This window comes from Leptonychotes weddellii, chromosome 2 (genome assembly GCF_054177405.1).
Source record: "Leptonychotes weddellii isolate Sample4059 chromosome 2, ASM5417740v2, whole genome shotgun sequence".
In the NCBI taxonomy this organism is placed as follows: Eukaryota; Metazoa; Chordata; class Mammalia; order Carnivora; family Phocidae; genus Leptonychotes; species Leptonychotes weddellii.
The window spans coordinates 41,149,151-41,175,078 of NC_138370.1; the positions used below are offsets into that span (position 1 = coordinate 41,149,151).

The 25,928-nt window shown below is 39.9% G+C and overlaps 1 protein-coding gene across 1 annotated transcript in view; it reads left to right on the top strand.

Annotated features, from left to right (window-relative positions):
• SCARA3 (scavenger receptor class A member 3) overlaps positions 1-13,542 on the top strand; it is a 72,489-nt gene extending 58,947 nt beyond the window's left edge. Inside the window, exon 6 of the mRNA XM_081810500.1 lies at positions 13,418-13,542. Coding sequence (XP_081666626.1) covers positions 13,418-13,488 — 71 coding nt within the window. The 3' untranslated portion in view covers positions 13,489-13,542. The remainder of the gene's footprint in view (positions 1-13,417) is intronic.
• The last annotated feature ends 12,386 nt before the right edge of the window (positions 13,543-25,928 follow it).

The following is a 25,928-nucleotide window of genomic DNA, read 5'->3' on the forward strand; positions in this document are numbered from 1 at the left end:
AAAAATTTCTTGAAAGACAAAAATTACAGAAACTAATATAAAATAATCAAAAATCTCCATAACCCCATATATACATTTAAAAAATTGAACTAATAATCAAAAACTTTTTCCTAAAGACAATTTATTTTAAACATTTAAAAAATAAATACCAATCTTACATAAACTCTTTCAAAAGATAAGGAGGGAACCAGTAAAGTACAAGAAAATAAAATCATAGACCAATAATCTTCATGAATATGAATACAAAAATTCTTAACAAATTGAATTAAAGTATTAGCTAATCAAATCTAGCCATATATAAAAAAAGATAATTCACTGTGACTGAGTGGGGTTTATCACAGTAATGCTAGTTTAGTTTACATTTTGAAAATCAGTTAATATAGTTCATCATATATACAGAATAAAGGAGAAAAACCATTTGATCATCTCAACAGATGCAAAAAATCAACTGTTAAAATTCAACATTTTCTTTTTTTTTTTAAGATTTTATTTATTTGAGGGAGAGAGACAGAGAAAGAGAGAGAGAGAGAGCATGAGCGGAGTGAAAGGCAGAGGGAGATGCAGACTCCCTGCTGAGCAGGGACCCCCGATGCAGAACTTGATCCTGGAACCCAGGGATCATGACCTGAGCTGAAGGCAGATGCTTAACCAACTGAGCCACCCAGGAGCCCCAAAATTCAACGTTTTCTAATCAAAACTCTCAACAGACTATGGGTCAAAGTTTGGTAAAGTTTTCTTATGAAAATCTTTCAATTAACATCATACTTAAACATGGAAGACCAAATGCTTTCTCTCTAAAATCAAGAACAAGGCAAGGGTGTTCACTCACCATTTGCATTCAGCATTATACTGGAGGTCTTAGCCAGTGAAATAAGGCAAGCAGAGAAAATATAAAGAACGGGAAAGAAGTAAAATTGTCTCTATTTACAAACAAAATAATTGTATACATAGAAATTCCTAATGAATCCAATAAAAAAAAAAACCCTTACTTTCACCAAAACACAACTTATCAAGTTCAAAGAGCAAAATATAAAAATCAGTCATGTCTCTATATACTAGCTACAAAGAATTAAAAAATGAAATTTAAAAAAATATCACAATACATCAAAGAACATAAAATAATTAGGAATAACTTTAACAAAATTTGTGTGAAATCTCTACATATAATATTATAAAATGTTGCTAAGAGAAAATTTAAAAGACCAAAATAGATGGAGAGATATACATGTTCACACACTGGAAGCCTTAATGTTGGACATTCTCCCCAATTGATCTATAATCAGTGAAATCCCAAACAAAGTTCCTGCATGTCTTTTTGTAGAAATTGAGAAGCAGATGCTAAAATGTATATGGTGGGACACCTGGGTGGCTCAGTTGGCTAGGCATCAGACTCTTGGTTTCATCTCATGTCATGATCTCAGGGTGGTGAGATCGAGCCCAGCATCAGGCTCCATGCTCAGTGTGGAGTCTACTTGGGATTCTCTCCCTTTCTCTCTCCTTACCCCCTGCCCCTTCCCTTACTTGCACACCCTCTCCCCCACCTCAAATAAATAAATAAATAAAATCTCAATAAAATGTATATAGCAATATAAATGACACAAAATAGCAAAAAAGAAAAAAATTCTTGACAAAAGAACCAATTTGGAGGACATACATAGTCTGATTTCAGTGATTACTATGAAGATTTAGTATTTAAGATAGTATGGTATTGGCACAAAGATGAACAGACAAATGGAACAGAACAAAGTCAGAAATGAGCTCAATATTAAATAGTCAATTGATTTTTTTTTGACAAAGGAGCCAAAAGAAATCAATGAAAAAAAAGAAAGATTCTTCAAAAATGGTACTGGGACAATTGAATATTCATAGGGGGAAAATATATCTTGACCTCTAACTCATACTAAACATAAAAATTAATTCAAGATAGATGAAGACCAAATATAAATGTTAAAAATTATAGCACTTCTAGAATAAAACACAGAAAAATACCTTCATGATATTTGGGTGGCAAAGATTTCTCAGCTAGAACAAGAAAAACATTAACCATAAAAGAAAACATTGATAAATTAAATTTCATGAAATTAAAATCTGCACATTAAGAGATCCAGGCACATAAATGATCAAACATGTTACACATTAGGAGAAAATATGTGACAAATAATTTACAAATAGAATATATAAGTATCTCTTGCAACTCAGTAATAAGAAGATAAATAACCCATAAAAATGGGTGAAATATTTCAGCAGACTTCCAAAAGACATTTGTGCATGAAAAGATGGTCAACATCATAAGTGATCAGGGAAATAGAAATTAAAACCACAATGAGATACCACCACAAACCTATTAGAATAGCTAAAATTAAAAAGACTGACCATGCCAAGTGTTGGTGAGATTGTGGTGAGGATGAAACTCTCATACACTGCTGGCAGAATATAAAATAATACACCACTTTGGAAAATAGTTTGGTAGTTTCTTAAAAAGTTAGACATACACTTATCATATGGTTCAGCCATTCCACTCCTAGGAATTTATCCAAAAGAAATAAAAACATATATAAAATATACATTTATTCATAATAGCCAAAAAGTGAAAACAATCCAAATGTCCATCATCAGGACAATGGATAAGTAAGTTGTGGTAGAGCCATACAATGGAATGTTACTCAGCAATGAAAAGGGAAATGTTAATGTTGGACACAAAAATATGAATCTTAAAGTAATTATGTTAAGTAAAAGAAGCCACACAAAAAAGAGTACATAGTATATAATTCCATTTATATGAAATTCCAGAATAGGCAAAACAAATAAAAAATGATAGAAATAAGATTAGTGGTTACTGGGGCAGAAGTGGAGTGTAATTGACTAGAAAGGGGCATGAGAGTTTTCCGAGGTGATGGAATTGTTCTATATCTTGATTAGGGATGGTGATTATACAGGTGTGTACATCTGTCAAAACTCAAGAAATAAAAAAAAAAAAAAAAAAACTCAAGAAATCACACACTTAAAATGTGTGCATTTTATTGCATTTAAATTATACATTGATAAAATTGATTTTAAAAAGCAACTAAGATACCATATTTTATTCACTAGAATAATTAAAGTTGAAAAGACTTAAATATCCAGCAATAATGGAGTATGAGTGGTAGAGCCTCTTTGGAAAACTAGTTTGGCAGTTTCTTGTAAAGGTAAACATGCACTTACCCTATGACTCAACACTTCCACCCCTAGGTATTTACCCAAGAGAGATAAAAACATATTCCACAAAAAGACTTGTACAAAAACATTCACAGCAGCTTTCATCATAATTGCCCCAAACTGGAAGGAGCCCAAATATCCATCAACAGAGGAATGAATAAATTGTTGTATTTTCATGCAATGGACTATGAGCCATTCAAAAGAAGAAAGAGAAGAAGGGGAGGAGGATGAGGTTGAAGAAGAAGAAAGAAAGCAACAACCAAAAAATACAAGCAACATTAAAAAAACACTCAAAAATACTATACTGAAGAGAAGCTACACACCAAAGAGTACATATAGTATGGTTTCATTTCTATTAAATTTTGGGAGAGGCAAAGCTACTCTGTGATGCTAGAGGTCAGAATAGTTGCAGCCTCAAGGTGTGCAGGGCAAGAGCAGGGACTGATGGAGAGACTGTAAGACAAGTTTCCACTGTCATGGAAATGCTCTGTGTCATGACAGTTGTGTGACTTACACAGGACGCACTTGGAAAAACTCATCAAACTATACACATGATCTGTGCATTTCAACTGAAGGAATGTAAATTAACACTGAATTTTAAAAAATTATTCAAAAAAATAGAAATTCACCTCCAAAAGCTCATGAGTCAAAAGAGAAATTATAGGTCCTTTATTAGTAGAGTACACAGCTTGTGATCTTGGGGTCGTGAGTTCAAGCTTCACTTTGGGTGTGGAGCTTACTTAGAAAAAAAAAACAAGAAAAAAAGAAATTACAGTAAAAATTAGGTTGAAATAGACATAGAAAATATTTCAAAGCTATTTTATAATGAAATGTCTAAATCTCAGAAGTTCAGGTATGTAGTCAAGGCAATACTTGAAGAGAAAATTGATGCTCTTAAATACTTATATTAGAAAAAGAAGAAGGGCTAAAATAAATGAGCTACATATCCCACTTGAAAAGTTTGAGGTATGCCAGAACACACATCAAGTGGAAAGAAGGAAATAATGAAGGCCCGAAATTGATGAAATGGGAAAAAGAAGATTTGAATGGGGAGGACTGACAAAGCCAAAAGTTGATTCTTTTTTTTAAGATTTTACTTATTTATTTTAGCTAGAGAGAGCACAGTGGGGCAGAGGGGGAGGGAGAAGGACAAGCAGACTCTGTGCTGAGCATGAGCCCCACGCAAGACTCGATCTTGCCACCCAGAGATCATAAGCTGAGCCAAGATCAAGAGTTGGATGTTCAACCAATTGAGCCATCCAGGCGCCCCAAAAGTTGGTTCTTTTAAAAGACTAATACAACTGATAAACTGTAAGCAATATTTATCAAGACAAATGCAAGAAAGCATCAATAAAAGATACTAGGAATAAAAAAGATGACATTAAATGGAAATGTTATGAACATTTAGTGCCAGTCCCTTTGAAAACTTAGATGGACCAAACAAATTCACAGGAAAATGTAACTCATCAAAACTGACTCAAGAAGTAGAAAACCTGAATATTCTGAAGCCATCAGAGACATTGAATCCATGTTTAAAATATCCCCACAAAGAAAACACCAGGCCCATGGGGAAAGACTTACAGGCAAATTCTACCAAAACATTCAAAGACAATTCTAATCCAACACAAACCCTTCCAGAGAACAGATAAAATAGGGAAACTTTATCCTATTCCATGAGAATAGAAAAGCTTGTTACCAGAATCAGAAAAGGAAATAGATGAATAGATACAGAGAAAGTATCTCATAAATAAGGCATCCACTCATGACTTTTAAGAAATCAAACTATGGAAATTTTTTTTTAAGATTTTTTACTTATTTATTTGAGAGAGAGAGCACAAGCAGGGGGAGGGAAGAGAGAGAGGGAGAAGCAGGCTCTCTGCTGAGCAGGGAGCCCGACAGGGGGCTTCATCCCAGGACCCTGAGATCATGACCCTGAGATGCTTAACTGACTGAGCCCTCAGGTTCCCCAAACTGGGAACTTTTAAACCTAAAATGTTGTATCTATCAAAAAAGTTCACAGCAAACACCTTTCATAAAAGTGAAAAATGGAAGCTGTTCCCTTTAAGAGAACCAGACATCGCATACCTCCTGACATGATATAATAGACTGTACACAGCACCACCTATTAAGTTGACTTGCCAAAATAAAGAAAGAAAAAGAAAATTGCCCGTAATTGTAATCAAGCCTCTAGATCTTTTTTTTTTTTTTTTAAAGATTTTATTTATTTATTTGACAGAGAGAGACACAGTGAGAGCAGGATCACAAGCAGGGGGAGAGGGAGGGGGAGAAGCAGCCTCCCCACTGAGCAGGGAGCCCAATGCAGGGCTCCATCCCAGGACCCTGGGATCATGACCTGAGCCGAAGGCAGACGCTTAACGACTGAGCCACCCAGGCGCCCCTAGATCTATCTTCCAGTCAACCTACGGCGGCTCCAAAGAGACAAACATCTTCATGATCTTGAGTTGTCAACCCAGAATGACTCATTTTTTCAACAAATAAATGGCATGGGAAAAGTAAAGTGGAGGGGATGTTACAGATTAAAAAGAGGTTTAAAATTAATCTTCAAGTAAAAGTTTATTAAAGAGAGAGACTTAAATGTATCAACCAAGTGCAATGTTTGGACTTTGGATTTTAATTCAAACAAATCAATTTATAAAGACATTTTTTGAGAAAATCATGGAAATTTGAACACAGGTTTGTTATTAGGCCATATTAAGACATTATTAAGTATAATAATGTATTGTGATTACTTTAAAAAAAAAAAACCTCTATATGGGGGCGCCTGGGTGGCTCAGTCAGTGAAGCGTCTGTCTTTGGCTCAGGTCATGATCTCAGGGTCCTGGGATCGAACCCCACATCGGGCTCCCCGCCCAGTGGGGAGCCTCCCTCTCCCTCTGCCTGCCATTCTGCCTGCTTGTGTGCTCTCTCTCTCTATCAAATAAATAAATAAAATCTTTAAAAAAAACAAAACCAAAAAAAACCTCTATATGTTAAAGATACATACCTTGAAATATTTAGAGCTGAAATGATTTGATGTCTGGGATTTGCTTTAAAATGTGCCATGAGATAAGACAAATAAAACACTTGGCAAAACATTGATAATTATAAAATTGGGTGATGGGTGGTACATGGGTACATGGGGGTACATTATCTAGTCTCTTTGCCTTTGTTGGAAACCCTCTATAATAACAAAAGACAAATAATGCCGATGATGGTAACAACAACAAATGTTATTTTAAAAAGAAAACAAAAAAGGCAAGAGGCCCTGCTCTTCCTTTGCCATCACAGAGCCTCCCAGGGAAACCAGGCTGCTGGTCTCCAGCACACCTCCATGGCTTTTGCTTATACCATTTCCTCCTCCCAGAAGAATTCCTTTTGTGCTTGTCTTTCCAGATCTAAGTCCTGCCTATCCTGCACCACCAGCTCACCTGCTACTCTAGCAGATGGCTGTTGGAGTGAGTGAACCCCCACTCGCTCCTCAAGTAACAACGCCCATCTGTCTATGCCTTTGGATAAACACCTCTAATCGCTCCATGTGGTTCAAATAGGGTTGACCCCGGTACCCACATTCCCTCAGAAGCAGACCAATGACTCAGGTCTGACTGGTGGGAATACCACAGCTCTGTCCACACTCAGTGCAGGAATGGACAAGTTACCCAGGCAGGACCAATTAACCAGAGTGTCAGCCTCCACACTTGCACTGGAAATATTAGAAAAGAGGTACTTTCTCTTTACAAGGTAGCTAGGTCAGAAGACTGAAAGCTTGGAGTGGTTGTGGCCATCTTCCTAAAAATGAGAGAAGATCCTGCCTAAGGAAGAAGGCATTCTCAAAAAGCAGACTCAGAGCCATACAATTATAATCCCTGAACATAGCCACACCTCCCTCCCTCAATCTTCCAGTACATTCATTAATAAAATGCCCTTGTGTGTGTGTGTGCGTGTGTGCATGCGCACGCGCATACTTGAGAAACAAAATTCATTCTCTTTAGGATCAAGAACAAGGGTATCTGCTATCACCACTTGTACTCACATGGAGCTGGAGGTCCTATAAATTTCATTAAAGTAAGAAAAAGAAACAAATGGTATAAGGCATATAGTGTCTGAAATATTTTTCGCCTTTTACTGTCTAATGACATGCTAATTGAGTCCACATCCTTCACTTTGCCATTGACCCTTTACCATGAACTTAATGGCCTGCCTGCCACCTGATTCCCTACCCACCAGTCTGCCGGTCAGTGACCAAACCAGTCAATCAGAAAAGGTCTGGAAATCAGAGGCAGTGCCTGAAAGGAGTGTGTCCAGGCAGCCTGAAAGGATCCTGGGAGAGAAATTTGATAAACCGGTTTTGGAAGTGTCCAGGGGAGCCACTCTCTAGGTATGGGGTCTATAGGCCCCACAGTTCTATCCAAGGGGGTGGACTTGGGGGAACAGTTGGAACTTTTGTTTTCTCAGAATCTAGAAAGCTAAGAGGGAAAGGGCTTTGAGCCAGGCTGAGGATGGAGGCTCCTGCGGAATGAGGAAGTGAAAAAGGAGCTGCTGGTCACAAGTGTGATTATTCTGTGGCAGTTCCAAGCTAAACCAATGTGAAGTTGATAATGCACTGAGCCGTGTCTCCTTTATCTCTCATGATCTTCCCACATCACAGAGGAGGGATTCAGGTGGGTCGAACAGGCTTCCCAAGGCCCTGTCTTTGGAAACAAAAGTCCTAATATGTTTGGATGTGCGTGTTTAGGCACTGAGAAGACACTAAATTGCTCTAGAATCTGGAGAACCCTATGTTAAAGGGTTACTTTGACAGTCCTCTCAGGGCCCCCGTGCATTACAGAACCTGGTGGGAGGAGAACAGTCCCAGGGGTGCTCTCTCAGCTCTGCTCAAGGTGAGCCAGACCCTGGGTGGACCCTAAGGGATCTCAGGCAACCCCCAAGACCAATTTGGACCAGAAAGCAGATTTGGGTTATTTATCACAAAGGACACATACTTCTAGAGACTGATATCTTTATCCTTTATCCAGAGAGATGCAACCTTTCCCAATATTAGGGCACCTGAGAGACTCATCAGAAGTTGCCCAGTAACTTTGGATTGGCCAGCACCTTGCTGAGCTTGACTCCATGTATGTTCAAGGATGTTTATTGTCCAGTATGTAATGGCAAAAGACTAGAAATTAACCTGAATTCCCATTCATATAAGACTAGTTAAATTGTGAGACATCTACAACATAAAATTATGAGGCTATTAAAAAGGCACAGGCTTTTAATAAGGCAGGCTGTTAATAAGGCAGTCCTCTAAACTGATAAAGAATAATTTCTGAAATACATTTAAAAAGTTAAAATTTGTAAAAAGCAATGTGCAAAAGAACATGTATATTACACTATCATTCGTGTGAAAAATATTTAAATCAAAAACACATAGCTGTTTTTATTTTATTTATTTTTTATTCATGAGAGACAGAGGGAGAGAGAAAGGCAGAGGGAGAAGCAGGCTCCCAAGGAGCAGGGAGCCCGATGCGGGACTCGATCCCAGGACCCTGAGATCATGACCTGAGCCGAAGGCAGACGCTTAACCATCTGAGCCACCCAGGCGCCCACATAGCTGTTTTTAAATTCTGATCCATAAAAGCCTGATAATAGAAGCCTCTGGAAAGGGGAGCTCAGGAAATGGGCCACAGAGGTAAGAGGGAGATTTGCCTTTCCCTTTATATTCTTTTGCACCATTTGGATTTTGTGACTGTATTAAGCATTGTTTTTATTTTAAAATATAAAAAAGTAAAGAAGCTAGGCTATCTTTCCAAAGCAAGGTATATTTACATTTAATCCAGACTGGGGAGAGTTTAGCAAATCATCAGTATGCATGTGAGAGTACAGCTTTCTAGGGACCACATATTTGAATCCCCCGACTCAGTTTCTCTCCCTTGGCCAGCACAGCAGAATCTCTGAGATTCCTACTTCCTTTTACTGTTTTTTCTTTTTCAAACTCTCAACCCCTTCCCTTCTTCTTGCACTTGCCATGACATCATGATTCATTTCAATATACTTTCATAGCATGCTAACATTTCCAACCAGACCATTCATTCATTCTGATTATAAATGATGCTGGCACCCCCTGCTGAGATGAGGGGAGGCTGATTGCCCTCACCTGGTTCCTGTCAATCCACATGCTAGTGGCTTCTGGGAAGGCTCTCTGCTGCATTAATCCTGCCTCCTGTGGATTCCTGTAAGTTTCAGTGCCACACTCACCTGGTTCCTGTCACTCCACATATGAGTGGCTTCTGGGAACACTCTCTGTCTGCTGCATTAATCCTGCCCCCTGTGGATTCCTGTAAATTTCAGGGCTGAATGGCCCTTTTGTCCCCTGAGGGTTCTATTCTTCCTGCTGACCTCATCCTCAATCCCTTCTCCTCTGAGACCTTGGACCCATTCCCTTGTATGATTCCCTTTCTGCAGTTTTCAATTTCTTTATTTTTTTTTTAAAGATTTTATTTATTTGACAGAGAGAGACACAGTGAGAGAGGAAACACAAGCAGGGGGAGCGGGAGAGGGAGAAGCAGACTTCCTGCCCAGCAGGGAGCCCGATGTGGGGCTCGATCCCAGCACCCTGAGATCATGACCTGAGCCAAAGGCAGACGCTTAACGACTGAGCCACACAGGCACCCCTGCAGTTTTCAATTACTTTAATCTCTGATCTCCTCAGCTCATTTCTCCTACCCTTCTCATTCTCCTGTGCCTGATCACAAAGCCTCCCAGATTGTACAGGTTTCAGATGGAGATTATAACAGAAGACCCTTGAGATCTGACAATTTCCATCAGGGCAATGCTGGACCATTCCAACTCATGAATCTAAGAACTATATGCTTTTTGACCAAATTTCTTAACAGACATCTTTCTGGGTAGAAAGTATTGCATAGTGAAAAGAGTCCAGATCTGACCCAGAGAGCTGTTGTTTGAATCTTTGCTCTGTCCTTCGTCAGCTGGGTCTTAGGCAAATTACTTTTACTTCATTGAACTCCAGCTTTCTTTCTAAAAAATAAAAAAGAATCCTTACTTCACAGAGTAGTAAAGAAGATTACATGAATTTTGTATGTAAAGGGTTTATTTCAGTGTCTTGGCTCAGAACCAATGCTTAGTGAACATAGTTCTCTCCCCCTGGATGTTTTCCAGCTTCGTTTCATAGAAACTATGCCATGTAAACTCTCACTAACATATGCAGGAATACCATTTGTCAGACATACATATGTAAATCAATTAATATGTGTAAAACAATTTATAAAATAATATAATATAAATTTAATAAATAACGTAACATATAAATAATATGTAATAATTACATAAATGGTATGATGTAAATTGATTTACATATATAAACTGATTTACACAAAGGTATATAGATCATATACATATGGCCCAAGAGACAATAACTTTTTTAAAAAATAGGAAAGCAAGTAGAGGAAAAGCATGTTTAGAAGGAGAAAGGAATGAGCAGATAGTTGGGGAAAAGGACAGCTGAGAAGAAGGTGAGGGAATGTGTGGGAATGAGAAGCAAACAAAGTTCTGATCAATAAGAAGCTCACCTCCATTGATAGTTTGTTAACAAGTTATTTATGACCTAATTTATAAACCTAACCCATTCAGAATAACAGGAAACAGGAAGAGAAATGGAAGGTTGCCAGAAAAAGAGAGATATGTTCCTACTTATTGCCTGCTGAAAGGTGAGCCAAAGTAGTTAAGTACATCCATGGGTCACCTCAGGTTCCAGCAAGATCAAATCACCAGACGCAGGGCTATAAATGGAAAAAGGAATACAGATAAAGGTATACATGTAAATGGAATGGAAAATGTGGTAGAGTTGGGTAAAGTAATCCATCCTTATCAGGGTAGATCAAGGGTTTTCTAAGTAGTCTCCTTTAACACCTTACCATATGATACAGACTGAAGTGATGTTGAGACTTCCTTATCTGAAATCCACTGGATGATTTCCACTTTTGGATATAACAGAGTAACTGTCCATATCCATATCAGCCCTCCCACCATAAACAACCATAAAACTGGACAAAATATATAACACAACTGTTTTCAGATAGTGGATAACAGGCAGTATAAGACTCCAGTCCCCAAGAGAAAGAAAACCTGCAAGGTGAACTCATGATCATCCTGGGAACAATTTTGTAATAGATGGCAGAGGGTTACAGTCTAATCTAAGCAGAGGGTTAAGGTCTAATCTAAGCATAGTAGTCTTACTGAGCTGAGGAGTCAGCATTCACAGTTTGGGGTAGCTGAAGCAACTGGACACTGCAGGGCAAGGCAAAGAATAAGAAAGAGACATGCAGGGGCACCTGGGTGGCTCAGTTGGTTAAGCGTCTGCCTTTGGCTCAGGTCATGATCCCAGGGTCCTGGGATCAAGCTCTGCATCGGGCTCCCTGCTCTGCGGGAAGCCTGCTTCTCCCTCTCCCACTCCCCCTGCTTGTGTTCCCTCTCTCGCTGTGTCTCTCTCTGTCAAATAAATAAATAAAATCTTTAAAAAAAAAAGAAAGAAAGAAGGAGACATGCATATAAAATGCCCAAAAGTTGTGTTTGGGTTACACGTGAGGCCTTGGATGAGTCTTTACCTGCACACATAGGTAAAGACTACAAAGGATTACCTGTGAGGTTAATATGGGCTTGAGAATGGAACAGAGATATGAGATCAAGAAGTCCTGGGGATATTGGAGATCCATAACAGCAAAGTAGAGAGATGTTACTAATACTTTGTTAACATCTTGGGCATCAGGCTGAGACATCAGAAAATTGTGCTTTAAGAGTAAGAACTACACCCTAGAATAAGTCTTATCTTAGACTCACCCTAAAAAAACAACAAACCTAAAGCCAAGCTCTGGAAAATGTCTAAGAGACAAAGTTTTGAGGGTGAGTCCCATAAAGTTAGAGGGCTGGGAATAACAAACGGTGTAAAAAAGCATAAAATCAAGTCAAGTTCAAAGGGATCAACCAGTGATCAAACTGATTACTAGAACAAAAATCAATGCTCTACTGAGGAAAATAATATATTCCATAGTTTTTAAAATGTGTCATCAATAATATCCAAAAATTACTAGATGTGTCCCCCATGAAGAACAAAAACCAGAAAAATGTGACCATCGGGGTGCGCGGGTGGCTCAGTTGGTTGCGCATCTGACCCTTGATTTCAGCTCAAGTCACAGTCTCTGGATTATGAGATTACACCCCACACTGGGCTCCGCACTGGGCGTGGAGCCTGCTTAAGATTCTCCTCTCTCTCTCCCTCTGCCTCTCTCTTTCTCTCTTGCTCTCCTTCCTTCTCTTAAAAAAAAAGAAAAAAAGAAAAATGTGACCATTGTCAAGAAAAAAAATAAGCAGGGGTGCCTGGGTGGCTCAGTTGTTAAGCATCTGTCTTCAGCTCAGGTCATGATCCCAGGGTCCTGGGATCAAGCCCCGCATTGGGCTCCCTGCTCAGCGGGAAGCCTGCTTCTCCCTCTCCCACTCCCCCTGCTTGTGTTCCCTCTCTCACTGTGTCTATCTCTGTCAAATAAATAAAATCTTTTAAAAAAATTTAAAAAAATTTAAAAATAATAAGGGAATATTATGAACAATTTGATGCCAATGCATTTGATTACTTAGATAAAATGGACTTATTTCTTAAATAGCACAACTTATAAAAACTAACTCAAGAAGAAATTCAAAATCTGAATAGTACTATATGTGTTACAGAAATTGAATTTTTTGTTTTAAGTAGGTTCCACACCCAGCATGGAGCCCAATGCTGGACTCGAACTCAGGACCCTGAGATCAAGACCAGAGCTGAGATCGAGAGTCAGACACACAACCAACTGAGCCACCCAGGTGCCCCAGAAATTGAATTTTTAATTGAAGAAAATTTCCCATAAAGTAAGCACCAGTCTCTGATGGTTTCACAGAGGAATTCTATAAAATACTTAAGAAAGATATAGTATCATTCTTATGCAAACTGTTTCAGAAAATAGAGGAAAAGAAGAATCTTTTCAATTCAACTTGTGAGGCCAGTACCATGGGCTGAATAATTGTGTCTCCCCCCCAACTCCCCAAATTCATATGTTGAAACCCTAACCTTCAAGGTAATGGTATTGGGAGGTGGAGCCTTTGGGAGGTAATTGGTTCATAAGGAAATAGCCATCATAAATGGGATTTAGTGCCTTTGTAAGAAAGACCTAAGAGAGATCCCTTGCCCCTTTTACCACAGGAGGACACAGCAAAAAGACTATGAACCAGGAAATGGACCCTCACCAGACACCAAATCTTCTAGTGCCTTGATCTTGGACTTCCTAGACTCCAGAACTGTGAGAAATAAATGTCTGTTGTTTATAAGCCACTTAGTCTGTGGTATTTTGTTATAGCAGCCCAAATGGACTGAGACAGCCAGTATAAATCTGGTAACAAAACCAGAAAAGGGCATTACAATGAAGAGAATTATAGATACATAAGCTTCATGAAATTCTTAACAAGCACAATTAGTAATATTAACAAATTCTTCAAAAGTACAATTAACAATATTAACAAAATTCAATAATAGATTTAAAAAAATAATGCACCATGACCAAGTGGGGTTTATCCTGGAAATGAGAGATTATTTTAACATTTGAAAACTGATCGAGGTAATTTACCACATTAACAGAGCAAAGGAGGAAACTTATTTAACCTTTTCAAAAGATGAAGAAGAGTAATTTAACAAAATTCAACAGGCTTCAGGTACCTGGGTAGCTCAGTCGGTTGGGTGTCTGTCTTTGGCTCGGGTCGTGATCCCAGGGTTCTGGGATCCAGTCCCGCGCTGGGCTCCCCGCTCAGTGGGGAGTCTGCTTCTCCCTCTGCTCCTCCCCCTGATTGTGATCTCTCCCTCTCTCTCTCTCTCTCAAATAAGTAAATAAAAATCTTTAAAAAAATTCAGCAGGGTTTTGTGATTTTAAAAAGTAACTCCCAGCAAATTATAAATAGAAAGAAAATTCTTCTACTTGATAAAGAACATCTATAAAAAATACCCTACAGCTAATCCTATATTTGATGATGAAAGACTAAAGGCTTTCTCTAAGATTAGAAACAAGGCAAGGATCTTATCTCTTACTCTTCTATTCAATATTTTGCTGGAGGTTCTCCCCAGTGAAATAAGGCAAATAAAGAAATAAATATTGGAAAGAAAAATGTAAAGCTGTCTTTGTTCATAGGTAGCAGAGTTGTTTATGTAGAAAATCCTGAGGCATCTACAAGAAAACAATTATTAATAAGTGAATTTATCAATTTCCCCATATAGATGACCAATACACTAAAACTCATTGCATTTCTACATCACAGGAGCAAAATAATTGGAAAATTAAATTTTAAAAAATGATCTAGCAGTAGGAATAAAACATAAGATACAGAGGAAAAAGCTTATGAAAGATGTGCATGATCTCTATCTTAAAAACTATAAAAAATTGCTGAGAGAAGTTTTAAAATATCTTTACAAATGGAAATATATATCATGTTTATGTATAAGAAGGTTCAGTGTTACTAAGACATCCATTCTTTCTATAATCATCCACAGATTCTATGCATTCCCAATATAAGCCCAGCAGATTTTTTTTTTTAAGATTTTTTTTATTTATTTATTTGAGACAGAGAGAATGAGATAGAGAGAGCATGAGAGGGAGGAGGGTCAGAGGGAGAAGCAGACTCCCTGCCGAGCAGGGAGCCCGATGCGGGACTCGATCCCGGGACTCCAGGATCATGACCTGAGCCGAAGGCAGTCGCTTAACCGACTGAGTCACCCAGGCGCCCAGCAGATTTTTTTTTAATTGACAAACTGATCCTAAAATATATATGTGAAAATGCAAAGGACCTAGAAAAAGCTAACAGAATTTTGAAGAGGAGTTAAATTAGGGAGGTTTTACTATGTGATATCAAGAGTTACTCTAAAGTAACAGTAATCAAGACAGTGTCATAATAGTGTAAAGATAAACATATAGATCAATTAAACCAATTAGAAAATGCAGATAGACCCATGCATATACTATCAATTGATTTTCCTCAAAGGCACCAAAGAATTTCAATAAGGAAAGAAAAGTCTTTTCAACAAATGATTTTTTTTCCTTATTGAAAAAATTAAGCTTGACATTACCTCATACCATACACAAAAATTCACCTTTTATGGACCATAGACCTAAATGTAAGAACTAAATCTATAAAACTTCTAAAAGGAAACTTAAGAGATAATTTTCATGACCTTGTGAGAGGCAAAGATTTCTGAGTACACAAAAATCAGAAGCCACAAAAGAAAAATCTTGATAAATTATACTTTATCAAAATTATAACCCTCTGTTCTTCAAAATACACCTTTAAGAAAATAAAAAGGCAAACCACAGACTGGGAGAAAATATTTGCAATACATATATTAGACAAAGGACTTTCATTCAGGATATATAAAGAACTCTAGCAATTTAATTTTAAAAAGACTTACAACCCAATTTAAAAATAGGTAAAAGACTAACAGACGTTTTGTGAAAGAAGATATATGAATGACATGGAAGTACATGAAAAGTGTTCAACTTCATTAATCATCAGAGAAATGAAAATTAAACTGAGATTTCACTACAGTGGCTTAAATTTTAAAAACTGACAGTACTAAATGTTGATGAAGATGTGGAGCAGGAACTCTCATACATTGATAGTGAGATTGTAAAATGATACAACCACTTTGGAAAAGTTAGGCAGTTTCCTATAAATTTGAGCATATATACTTAACAAATGATCCAGTAATTCCACTTCTAGGTATTTACTCAAGAGACACAAAGACTTGTATGTAATATTCGTAACAGCATTACTCAGAAGAGCAAAAACAAAAACAAAAACCCTGGAAACAACTCACATGTTCATCAATAGATAAAAGAATAAACAAATTGTCATATATCCATACTCCAGAGTAAAAAAAGAAACAAACTACTGATACACAGAACATCTCTGGTGAATCCCAAAAACAAATAAGCAAAGGAAGTCAGACTCTAAAGAGCACAGACTCTATGATTCCAATTATATGAAGTTCTAGAACAGGTAAAACTAATCTATAGTTACAGAAACCAGGTAAGTGGTTACCTGGTATGGGATAGTTAGGATGGGATTGGCTGCAAAAGAGCACTAGGGAAGTTTCTGGGGTGAGGCAAATATTCTGGTTGTTGCTATTGTCACATGGATATATGCATTTGTCAAAACTCATTGAGCTGTACATTGAAGTATGTACATTGTATTCTTTATTAATTATACCTCAGTACAGTAGATTTTTTAAAAAAAAATCTACCCCTACCTTCCCAGTGCCCGCAGGTGTTGCTATGGTGAAATTTCCCAGCTCCCCTACCAGGAGCTAGTCTCTACCATTCACCAAGTCCCATGCCTTTGTGTACCCTTTATCGATCACTCATCACATGCTATTATGTGTCTGCCACTCTTTGCGGAGCATGAGCTGCTTGAGGTCTGGGACTGATGTGACCACCCATCCACGTTTTCATTACTAAAACCGGGAGAATCCCAGGCAAATACGGGTATGTAGGGATCCCAAGGTTTTGCTTTGTTGCTCTCATGCAAACAAGCCCCGAGAGGTGAAGCCAGGGGCGGTGGTGGATCCAGGCCCAGATGCCAAGTTCACTGTGTCCTGCCCATAGCTCTGGCCTCTCTACCATGACGTTGGGTGTTCTGGAAGGCAGATAAACAAGCCTTGTTGCAGTTTTATGGAGAGCAGACACCTTCCAGAGCCCCATCTCCAGGAAGCCGCACTCCCCACCATCTGGCCTGCCATTTCCCCACTCCTGAAAGTCATCTGACTCCAGGGAGAGTCAACAGTTTCCTTTCTCCCCACGCCTCCCAAACCCGCGGCCAAGTGCCTGTACTACCTGGGCTTAGTGCTGACCTTTCGGGGAGCAGTTTGGTTGGAAAGTGACGTTAGATAAACAAAAACAGCCTTCAGGTTTTCCAGAGCAGGCTTATTTTCTTCTTCAGGTCGCGGGTCGAAAAATACCCAGTGGGAGGGAGGAGAGGGTGCCTGAGGGAGTGACCCTGCCTCCCAGACCTTGGGCCTCTGTCCTCTTGGGCTTGTCCCTCGGGGCCTCCTTTGCCAGAACTCAGTTCTCAGTGGGGAGAGGGGATGGGGGCTGGGGAGGCTGGGGATTTCAACAATGCCACTGTGTCTGGCAGCGGAGCGGGATGCTTGACCTGATTAGGCTCCATGAGCCTGGGGAGAGGGAAGGAGCAAAGGCAGTCTTGAGAAACTGTTTCCATTCACCCCCAACAGACTATTCTTCCCTGTGTCTCCACCAGGGCCTCTTCTTCGGGGGAAAACGCTGTATCATCTCCTTTCCACAAAGTCATCATGGCGTTTCTCCTCTCAGCCTAGACAAAAGCTTTGACTTGCCTGTCCTCCCTCCCTTTTGTCTTTCCTTCCCACCAACTAGCTCCCAAACAGAGGGTTTTTCACACTTGCTGCCTCCCTCCTCAGACCCTGCCAGGGCGAAGCTGGGCCCAGGAGTCCCCTGGCACCCACATGAAAGCCCTTCCTGTTGAGAACCCACATGGAACTGAAAGCTGCCCACACCCACAGCCCTGGCCCAGGGTCCCTGAACACAGGGCCACGGAAACTTGGCCACAGTGCTTCAGCGGAAAAAACAGCCCTGAGCCGCACAGGAGTGGAGCCTCCCGTGTCCTGCCAGGCAGGGTACATCAAGGGAGAAAGGAGCCATGCCAAGGAACCCTTAGCATGCTATTCTGCAGCACCTGCGCCTGGCGGAGGACATTTAGCCTGCGGGTACTAGTGCTTGGGGCAGCACTTAGAGTTTGTTAGTGCAGGTGGAGGGAAAACAGGAGCCTGCTGCAATTTCCAACACGTTCGCAGAAAAAGTGAAAGCTGAGAAGTCAAGGGTGAGGCCCAAAGGGATGTGAGGGGCTGTGTGGCCGGGCCAAGAATCTAGGTCTGATTCTCCAAATGGTGGCAAAAGGCAACCGGCTGGGGCTTCCTTGAAAGAAATATCTGGTCTCTCAACCTGGGTGTAGTTACCGGGTGGCACAGCCAAGCCTTGCCCTGCGATACAGGTGTAGCTTAAGGAAACAGTGAGGCAGATGGGAGGAGGAGGGCTTGTGATTTGCTCAAGCTGGAGATTCAACTACAGACCCAGGGCTCCTGACTCCTGAAGAATCTCCTGCTAGGTTTTGAAGTGTTTAGCCTTACGGAGAAATCTGGGAGAACATACACCAAGATGTCAACAATATGACTACGGGGTGAACTTTAATTATTGTTGTTGTTTTTCTCTTTGGTTTTTGCTCACCTCTACTTTCTATTTTTTTTTTTTAACAAAAAACAAGGGTTACTTATGTAACACATTTAAAGGGGAAAAAATAATTCCCACTAGATGATACACTACAAATAAGATGTTTAGCAAAATGAGGGGCTGGCATCTCTTAATGGGTATTATTAGCATAAGGTGAGAAGGGGATAAGAAGAGGAAGCAGAAGGAAAGAAAAAAGAAGAGAGAGGAACATCCGAAATGAGGAAGGAATCGAAGCAGAAAGAAAAGGAGTGAAAGAGGGAAGGGGGAAGGAGGAAGGACATGAAGAGTTAATGTTCTCCTGCCAGATTCCTGGGGATCCGTGCTGGCCTCTCAGAGAGTAAGGCACTAGGGATAGCAAAAGAAATTTTAGTCCATGCTCCTTTTGCTTTTCTTACGGCCAATATTAAACACCCTGGCCTGGGCTGGACTAGAGGGAAACTTCCCGAAACAAGCTGTGGTTCCAGCGGGGGAGACGGTTAATAAAAGCATTTACAGAGATCCTGGTTTGTTATATATCTCTGGTTTCTGGAGCTGTCTCAGCCTGTCTCTCTGTCTCTCTCTCTCACACACACCCACAAACACACGCACACACTCATACACCACGAAGACACTGGGCCAACTTCCTTCAGAGCATCATTCCTGGTTTGAAATGAGTGTTCTTCTTGTCTCTCTCCCGAAGGAGCATGAGCTGGAGATGAAGGAGGGGCGTGTTTGCCGCCAGCACCCCACAGGGTAATCAAACCATCCTTGGTGACCTCATGTTTTCTGAGTGGATGTTTGCGTCAAAAGCTGCAAAATAATCTGAACTTTCAGCCCCAACTTCTCCCCAGAGGGCAGTGTCCTCTGAATTGGGCCAAAATAGAACTCATACCGCCTCTCATTAAGGGAGTAATTAGTAAGGGCACCAACAAGCTGCCTCTCTCACACTTCCCACCCACTTCGCCCATAAAAATCCTCATAGTCTGAATTTCTGTGTGTGCCAAGGGCTGGAAAAATGAGTGCAAGGGGGGTTAGGAGGGGAGGGGGAAAGGAAGCACAGGTCCAAAGAGCCTGGTGCAGAATGGGGAATGACCCCCATCTGCCTCTCTCTGTGGCTGATGTCTTTTATTACGGGCACTTGGCTAGCCAGAACCCCACTGCAGGATGTTGGCAGACCTAGGCAGGAGCAGCTGAAAATCAATGCTGACGGTAGAGCCGCCCTAGAGGACACTGGAAACTTAATCTCTGGAGGGCCAAGGTTAACATATCTGAGCCAGAGACCAGAGCCTTGGAAAGCAAGTCCAGCTTGAAAGACTAGGTGCCTATCAAACAGGGGCTCCCAGGCCTTGGAACTAGAGACCTCAGTGCAGATGCCAGCTGGGTGAACTTGAACGATTTGCTTGGCTTCTCCAAACCTCACTTTCTGCCTATGAATATGGGAATCCAATCATTTACTTACAAGTTTATTTGTTCAACAGCTAGTTATTGAGGGCCTACTATGTGCCAAGTGCTGTGTTAGGCCCTGGGGATGCAATAGCAATCAAACTACTGTCCCTGTTCCAAAGGAGCTTGTAGCTTAGCAAGGATGAATCGTGCTACTCTAGGGCTGTATATAGGAGCACGAAGTAGTTTGGGGGTGAGGAAAATCTTTCCCAGGGATATGATATCTAAGCTGAGTTTGGCGATACAGGAAAGAGTTTTTGAAAAGAAAAAAGAAAGCAAAGAGCAACATGTGCATGGGCGTGGCAGTAAAAGAAAGCATGGCTTATCAGAGGAACAGAAATAGTTCAGAATGGCCAGAAATGGAGGATGTGTGGTAGGAAGGAGATCAGGGAGGAGAGAGGCTGGAGAGGATTGTAGAGGTTGGTTATCCATGCTTGAGTTCAGATTTTATCCTAAGTCTACACTTTAATAGAGGCTTTCAGCAAGGAAATGAGATGCGGCTATAGGATGGAGAAGTGACTGAAGGAGAGAAATACACAAGAAGGTGAAAAGATTGTTAGAAGAAGGCTGTTGGAGCAAACCAGGCAAGAGACAACAAGAGATCTGACTGCGGAGGTGAAGCGAAGGCAGAGAAGGGGAAAACGGAGAAGTGTGAGAGGTGATTGAGAGGAAAAATCAATGGAACTTGAAGGCCGACTGGATGTTGCAGGAGTAGAGGAGGCTTTGATGTTGGGAGGAGTAGTTACTATTTTTAGCAGTGAAAGAAGAAATGTGCTAGTGGAGAATGATACTGATGAGGAAAGAGCCATAGATCGTGCCATAGACACCTGGAGAAACTCAGAATGGAAAGGCACCAGCTAGGGAGGATGGTAGGATGAGGCATGGGAGAAAAATGAGGACATAGGTTGGAAGCCTGTCTATCTTCAGAATTCTAGCAGCCAGATACTTATTTCTTAAGCAGGAGATAGTGTTGGAAGAAAGAGAACAGAAGAGGTTATGTACTTAGGGATCTAGGCACCAAATAATGAGGGTGAAATTCAGAGCTGGAAAGGAGGATTTAGTTGAAAGTCTGATTATAGAGCAGGAAGACCTTTAATCCCTTCGTCTTGCCCTACCTGCTAATGGGCATCTTTACCCCAGGTAGGAAAATAGGATTCTTTAAAAGAACTGAATGGTGCCTCTGGATAAAACTTAGATACGAATATTCTGGGGTGGTGTCTTCCAAAGAAATGGCCAAGTCTCATCCCATTCACCCTAAAGTGATAAGCAACACAGAGCTTACAGTCAACTTTTGTAGTTTCTCATTCTTAAACATGAACAATTGATCTCACATATTCATAGAAATATAAGAGGCCATAAAACAAGAACAAGGTGCTATGCAAAAGGAATAATCATTTGACAAGAAAGAGTTCTTAGAAATTAATAGATAAAAGAAAACTTTCAATACAAGTGTTAGAAGATAAGATTGAGGACATTTCTGAGGAAGTTGAATATAGAAATAAGAAATAAGAGAGGAAAGATAAGAAAATTAAGGGATCAATGCAAGGGGTTCAACAACTGACTAACAGAAATTCCAGAGAAAGAGAAAATGGAAAAGAAGAAATTATCAAATAAATAATATAAGAAATATTTGCAGAACTAACGAGCACATGTCACAGGATTAAAAGAACTTGCCAAGAGGCCAGAGCGAAGAATTTGAAAAGATCTGAACCTAAAAGTTTGATCCTAAAATTTCAGGACACCAAGCATAAAGCAAAGAATTTACAAGCTTCCAGAAACAGAAGAAAGAAAGAAAAAATACACACAAAAGATAACAATGCCATTGGATTCTTAAATGTATCTTAAAATTATGACAGAAAATTGTTTTCTATATCCAGTTAATCTATTAGCCTAGTGTGAGAGGAGAAGAGAAATGTTTTCTGAACATACCAAGATTCAGAAAATTTAGTTCCCATCCAAACTGCCTTAGGAAACTATGGGAGAATAGGTGCCAGCAAAACAAGAAAGTAAACCCAGATAGAAGTCATAGATTCCAGGAAATGGGATTGCAACCTAGAAGAGTAGTGAAAAAAAAGCAGAACTAGGATATGACCTGTCCAGGCTGGAGAAATACTGAGTTCTCTTAAAGGGAGTTCTCTAGAAAAAACCAAAACAAATAAAACAAAACAAAACAGAGACTTGATGATGTAAATGATGTGGTGGATTATATAACGGAGCTTCCAGAAAGAAGTCTGGAAAATTATGCAAGTAAGAAAAGAGCAATTAGTAACTCAAGGAAAAACAAAAAACTATGCAGGGCAGAGAATGCAATCATAGTGTGCTACTTGATTCTGCCACAAACAGTATTTATAAGATCTTAATGATGTAAACCTGATTATTGATATAAAATAAAAAATAGTAACTTAACTATATTGAGAAAATGGGGAGACAACAGGTGGGAGAGGTAGTAAGAGAGCGAATATCATATACTATCATAACAGAAATAATAAATATATTATGTCTAAAACTGACATATCAAGAAAAAAGTAGTATTATATCATTTTTTATATTGTAGAGTTAACTACCAATAGAAATGGGTGGAAGTGGTTGTCTAGGTGGTTGGTAAGGAAAAGGTTTTGGAATGTAGGGAGAAGTAAAACAGATGGTTACTGTTTTTCATTAGACTTTTAAAACCACATACAGATGTTTCTTTTATACAACATTTTAGTTTAAAAAATTAAATGTAAATGAAATAGCAAAAAAGAAATGTGAGTTCTCATTCCCATCCCTCCTCACCACCCACCCCCCCACACACCCTTAGACTGCGAGGAGAACCCCAGCAGAGTCCCCTTGCATTTCAAAGTCAGGAAAGGGGAGAAAGGCAAGTTGCCGAAAGTATGTCTACAATCTATGATTGTCTTCTGGTCAGAGGGCACAGAGATGAAGTTAGTAAAGTACCCAACACAAAAATCTCCTCAAGAAATGTCAGTTTTCCTTTCTCCCCACCCCTTGAATGAGCACTTCCCATATATTTGATTATTTAATTAAATGAACACAGTTCAGAGAAAGGCAAAGGATCAGGCGGGAACAGACTCCAGAAAGCAGAAGGAGACTTAGTGATCATGTGGTTTAGCACATAGTTTCTAACCTGTGTGATCATCAGAATCATTTAAGGAGATTTTGCAAGAAAAGATTTCCCTTCTCAAGACCTGAGGTAACTTGGACCCAGGGAGGAGGAGTAAGTGACCAGGCCAGGAAGAGGCAGGACTAGAACAAGGTCCCAGCTTCTTGCCCACAGTGCCATGGCCTCTGCACACCCATCTGGGTTTCTATGCCACCCTGGTTTTCTCTTTAATGGATCGCACTGGGTCCAGAAAGTTTCAACCATGCTTCTCTTTGGATAATGTTACTGACATTCAGTGCTAAGGCAAGGGTAAGGTTTGGGGGAATGGTGCTTCAAGTCCCATGGACTTTAGCTCAGATTCACCTGCCTGCCCTTGGATTCCCCCAAACCCGAAGGAGCAGTGGAGCTCCCTTGCCTACTGGACAGCTGCTTGACTTCCCAAAATGCCCTTCTCTACCCTGAAGCATGGGATGCTGGCCCAGGGCTGGAGCCAGAAAATCCAGCTGTACCATTTGCATGGCCAACTTAATGCTAATGCATGGTTCCAGCCAACTCTGATTCATATACTTAATCACTTGGGCAAGATCCCACCCACTGTTCCTCCTTTCTTCCCTCTCTCTAGATTTCCCTCCCAGCAACTGGTTGATGGGCCGGCCCGGGTAGCTCTACCCCAGGATGTTAGGAACCCCAGGTCAGCAAATTCAGTAGTATGTGGTTGCAGAAAATCAAAGAGAAATTAGGCTTGAATAATTCCCTTATACTCATTTTTCCTATATTCTTATACCTTGGGGCCAAGAAAAATTCTTTTCAGGAGAAGGAATTGAAAATAAAAAACAATCTTGCTTTACATTTGCATATCATTTTCTACATACAGGCTCTTTCATATATATTATCTCAGATATTTGAGCCTCACAAGCAATTTTTATGTTTGCTATTGGAGACCCTAAGTCCAAGACCTTACCTCATCAGCCTCTTCTCTTGTTTCTGCTCCCTTATTGTTGGGTGGACAAAGAAGAAAAGTTTTCTGTTCAAGGGGATACAATTAACACAACATGAGAGAGGATCTCCTGCTCCCTTCAGAAGTGTGAGGTGGGCTTTAGGAGGCACCAGAGCCAGAACAATCTAGGCAGGAATCAATAGGTACATTGGGCTTAGTTACATTTACACATGTTTATTATGAAAATTTATGTATTTGTTTTTTGAGATTATTTATTTGACAGAGAGAGCAAGAGAGCACAAGCATACGGAGCAGCAGAGGGAGAGGGAGAAGCAGGCTCCCCACTGAGCAGGGAGGCTGATGTGGGGCTCGATCCCAGGACCCTGAGATCTTGACCTGAACAGACCCTTAACCAGCTGAGCCACCCAGGCGCCCCTATTACGGAAATTTAAAGCATAACCAAAGTAGAGAGCAGGGGCTCCTGGGTGGCTCAATCATTTAAGTATCCAACTCTTTTTTTTTTATTAACATATAATATATTATTTGTTTCTTTCTTTCTTTTTTTTTTTTTTATAACTTTTAAGTATCCAACTCTTGATTTCAACCCAAGTAATTATGTCAGGGTTGTCAGATCAAGCCACGCATAAGGCTCCATGCTCAGCACAGAATCTGCTTAACATTCTCTCCCACTCCCTGTGCCCCTCCCCCTCCCCACACTTGCACTCTCTCTCTCTCAAAAAAAAAACTGATAAAAATAAAATATTAAAAATATAAGTAAAAAATTGGAGAGCAATGAACTACCATGAACTGATCACTCAGATTTTAAAAAAAGAAATCAACTCATGGCCCCACTTCTTTCAGCTGTATCATTGCCCACTCCACTCCTCATCTCCACGTTTTGAAGCAAATCCATATTATCATAAGCTATTCAGTCAGTGTTCAAATTTCCCCCAAATGTTCACATCACATTTGGTTAATGTTAAGTTAATGTTAAGTCTCTTTGAAACTACACGTAGTTCCTGCCCCCTCTTTTCCCTTCTGATCCTGATTTTTTGAAGAAACCAGGTCATTTTTCCTACAAAGATTTTCCCATATTCTCAGTTATGCTGGTCACATTTCTTAAAACCTGTTCCTCTGTCCCAGATATTTCCTGTAAACTGACAGTTAGATGTATACACATGAGGTATGATTTTTGAACAAAAATACTTCATGGGTGATATCGTACCATTAAGAGATACATTATATCTACTGATCTTTTTGTGATGTTAGTGAACATTACTCATTATCTAGGTCCACTAGCTCATATGGGCTTTGCGGAATGATGATTTTAGTATTACATCTTCACTTACCAGCTGGAATTCTTACAGAGAGAAGACTTTATCCTCGAATAATGGTTATCTCCAATAATGGTATAAAATCCCTATGGGAAAGGCAGATTGAATTCTTTTTCCTCTTCCTTTTTTTTTTGTTGTTGTTGCTGTTTTCTAGTGTTCAGATTATGTTGGTCCCACCACTATATCATTCAAGGATGACCTATGAGTTCTTTTAATTTTTTTATTGATCATTTTTTTATTAACATATAATGTATTATTTGTTTCAGGGGTACAGGGCTGTGATTCAACAGTCTTACACAATTCACAGTGCTCACCATAGCACATACCCTCCCCAGTGCCCATCACCCAGCCACCCCATCCCTCCCAACCCCCTCCACTCCAGCAACCCTCACATTGTTTCCTGAGATTAAGAGTCTCTTATGGTTTGTCTCCCTCTCTGGTTTCATCTTGTTTCATTTTTCCCTCCCTTACCATATGATCCTCTGTCTTGTTCCTCAAATTCCTCAGATCAGTGAGATCATATACTTTTCTTTCTCTGATTGATTTATTTCACTTAGCATAATACCTTCCAGTTCCATCCACTTTGTTGCAAATGGCAAGATTTCAATTTTTTTTTT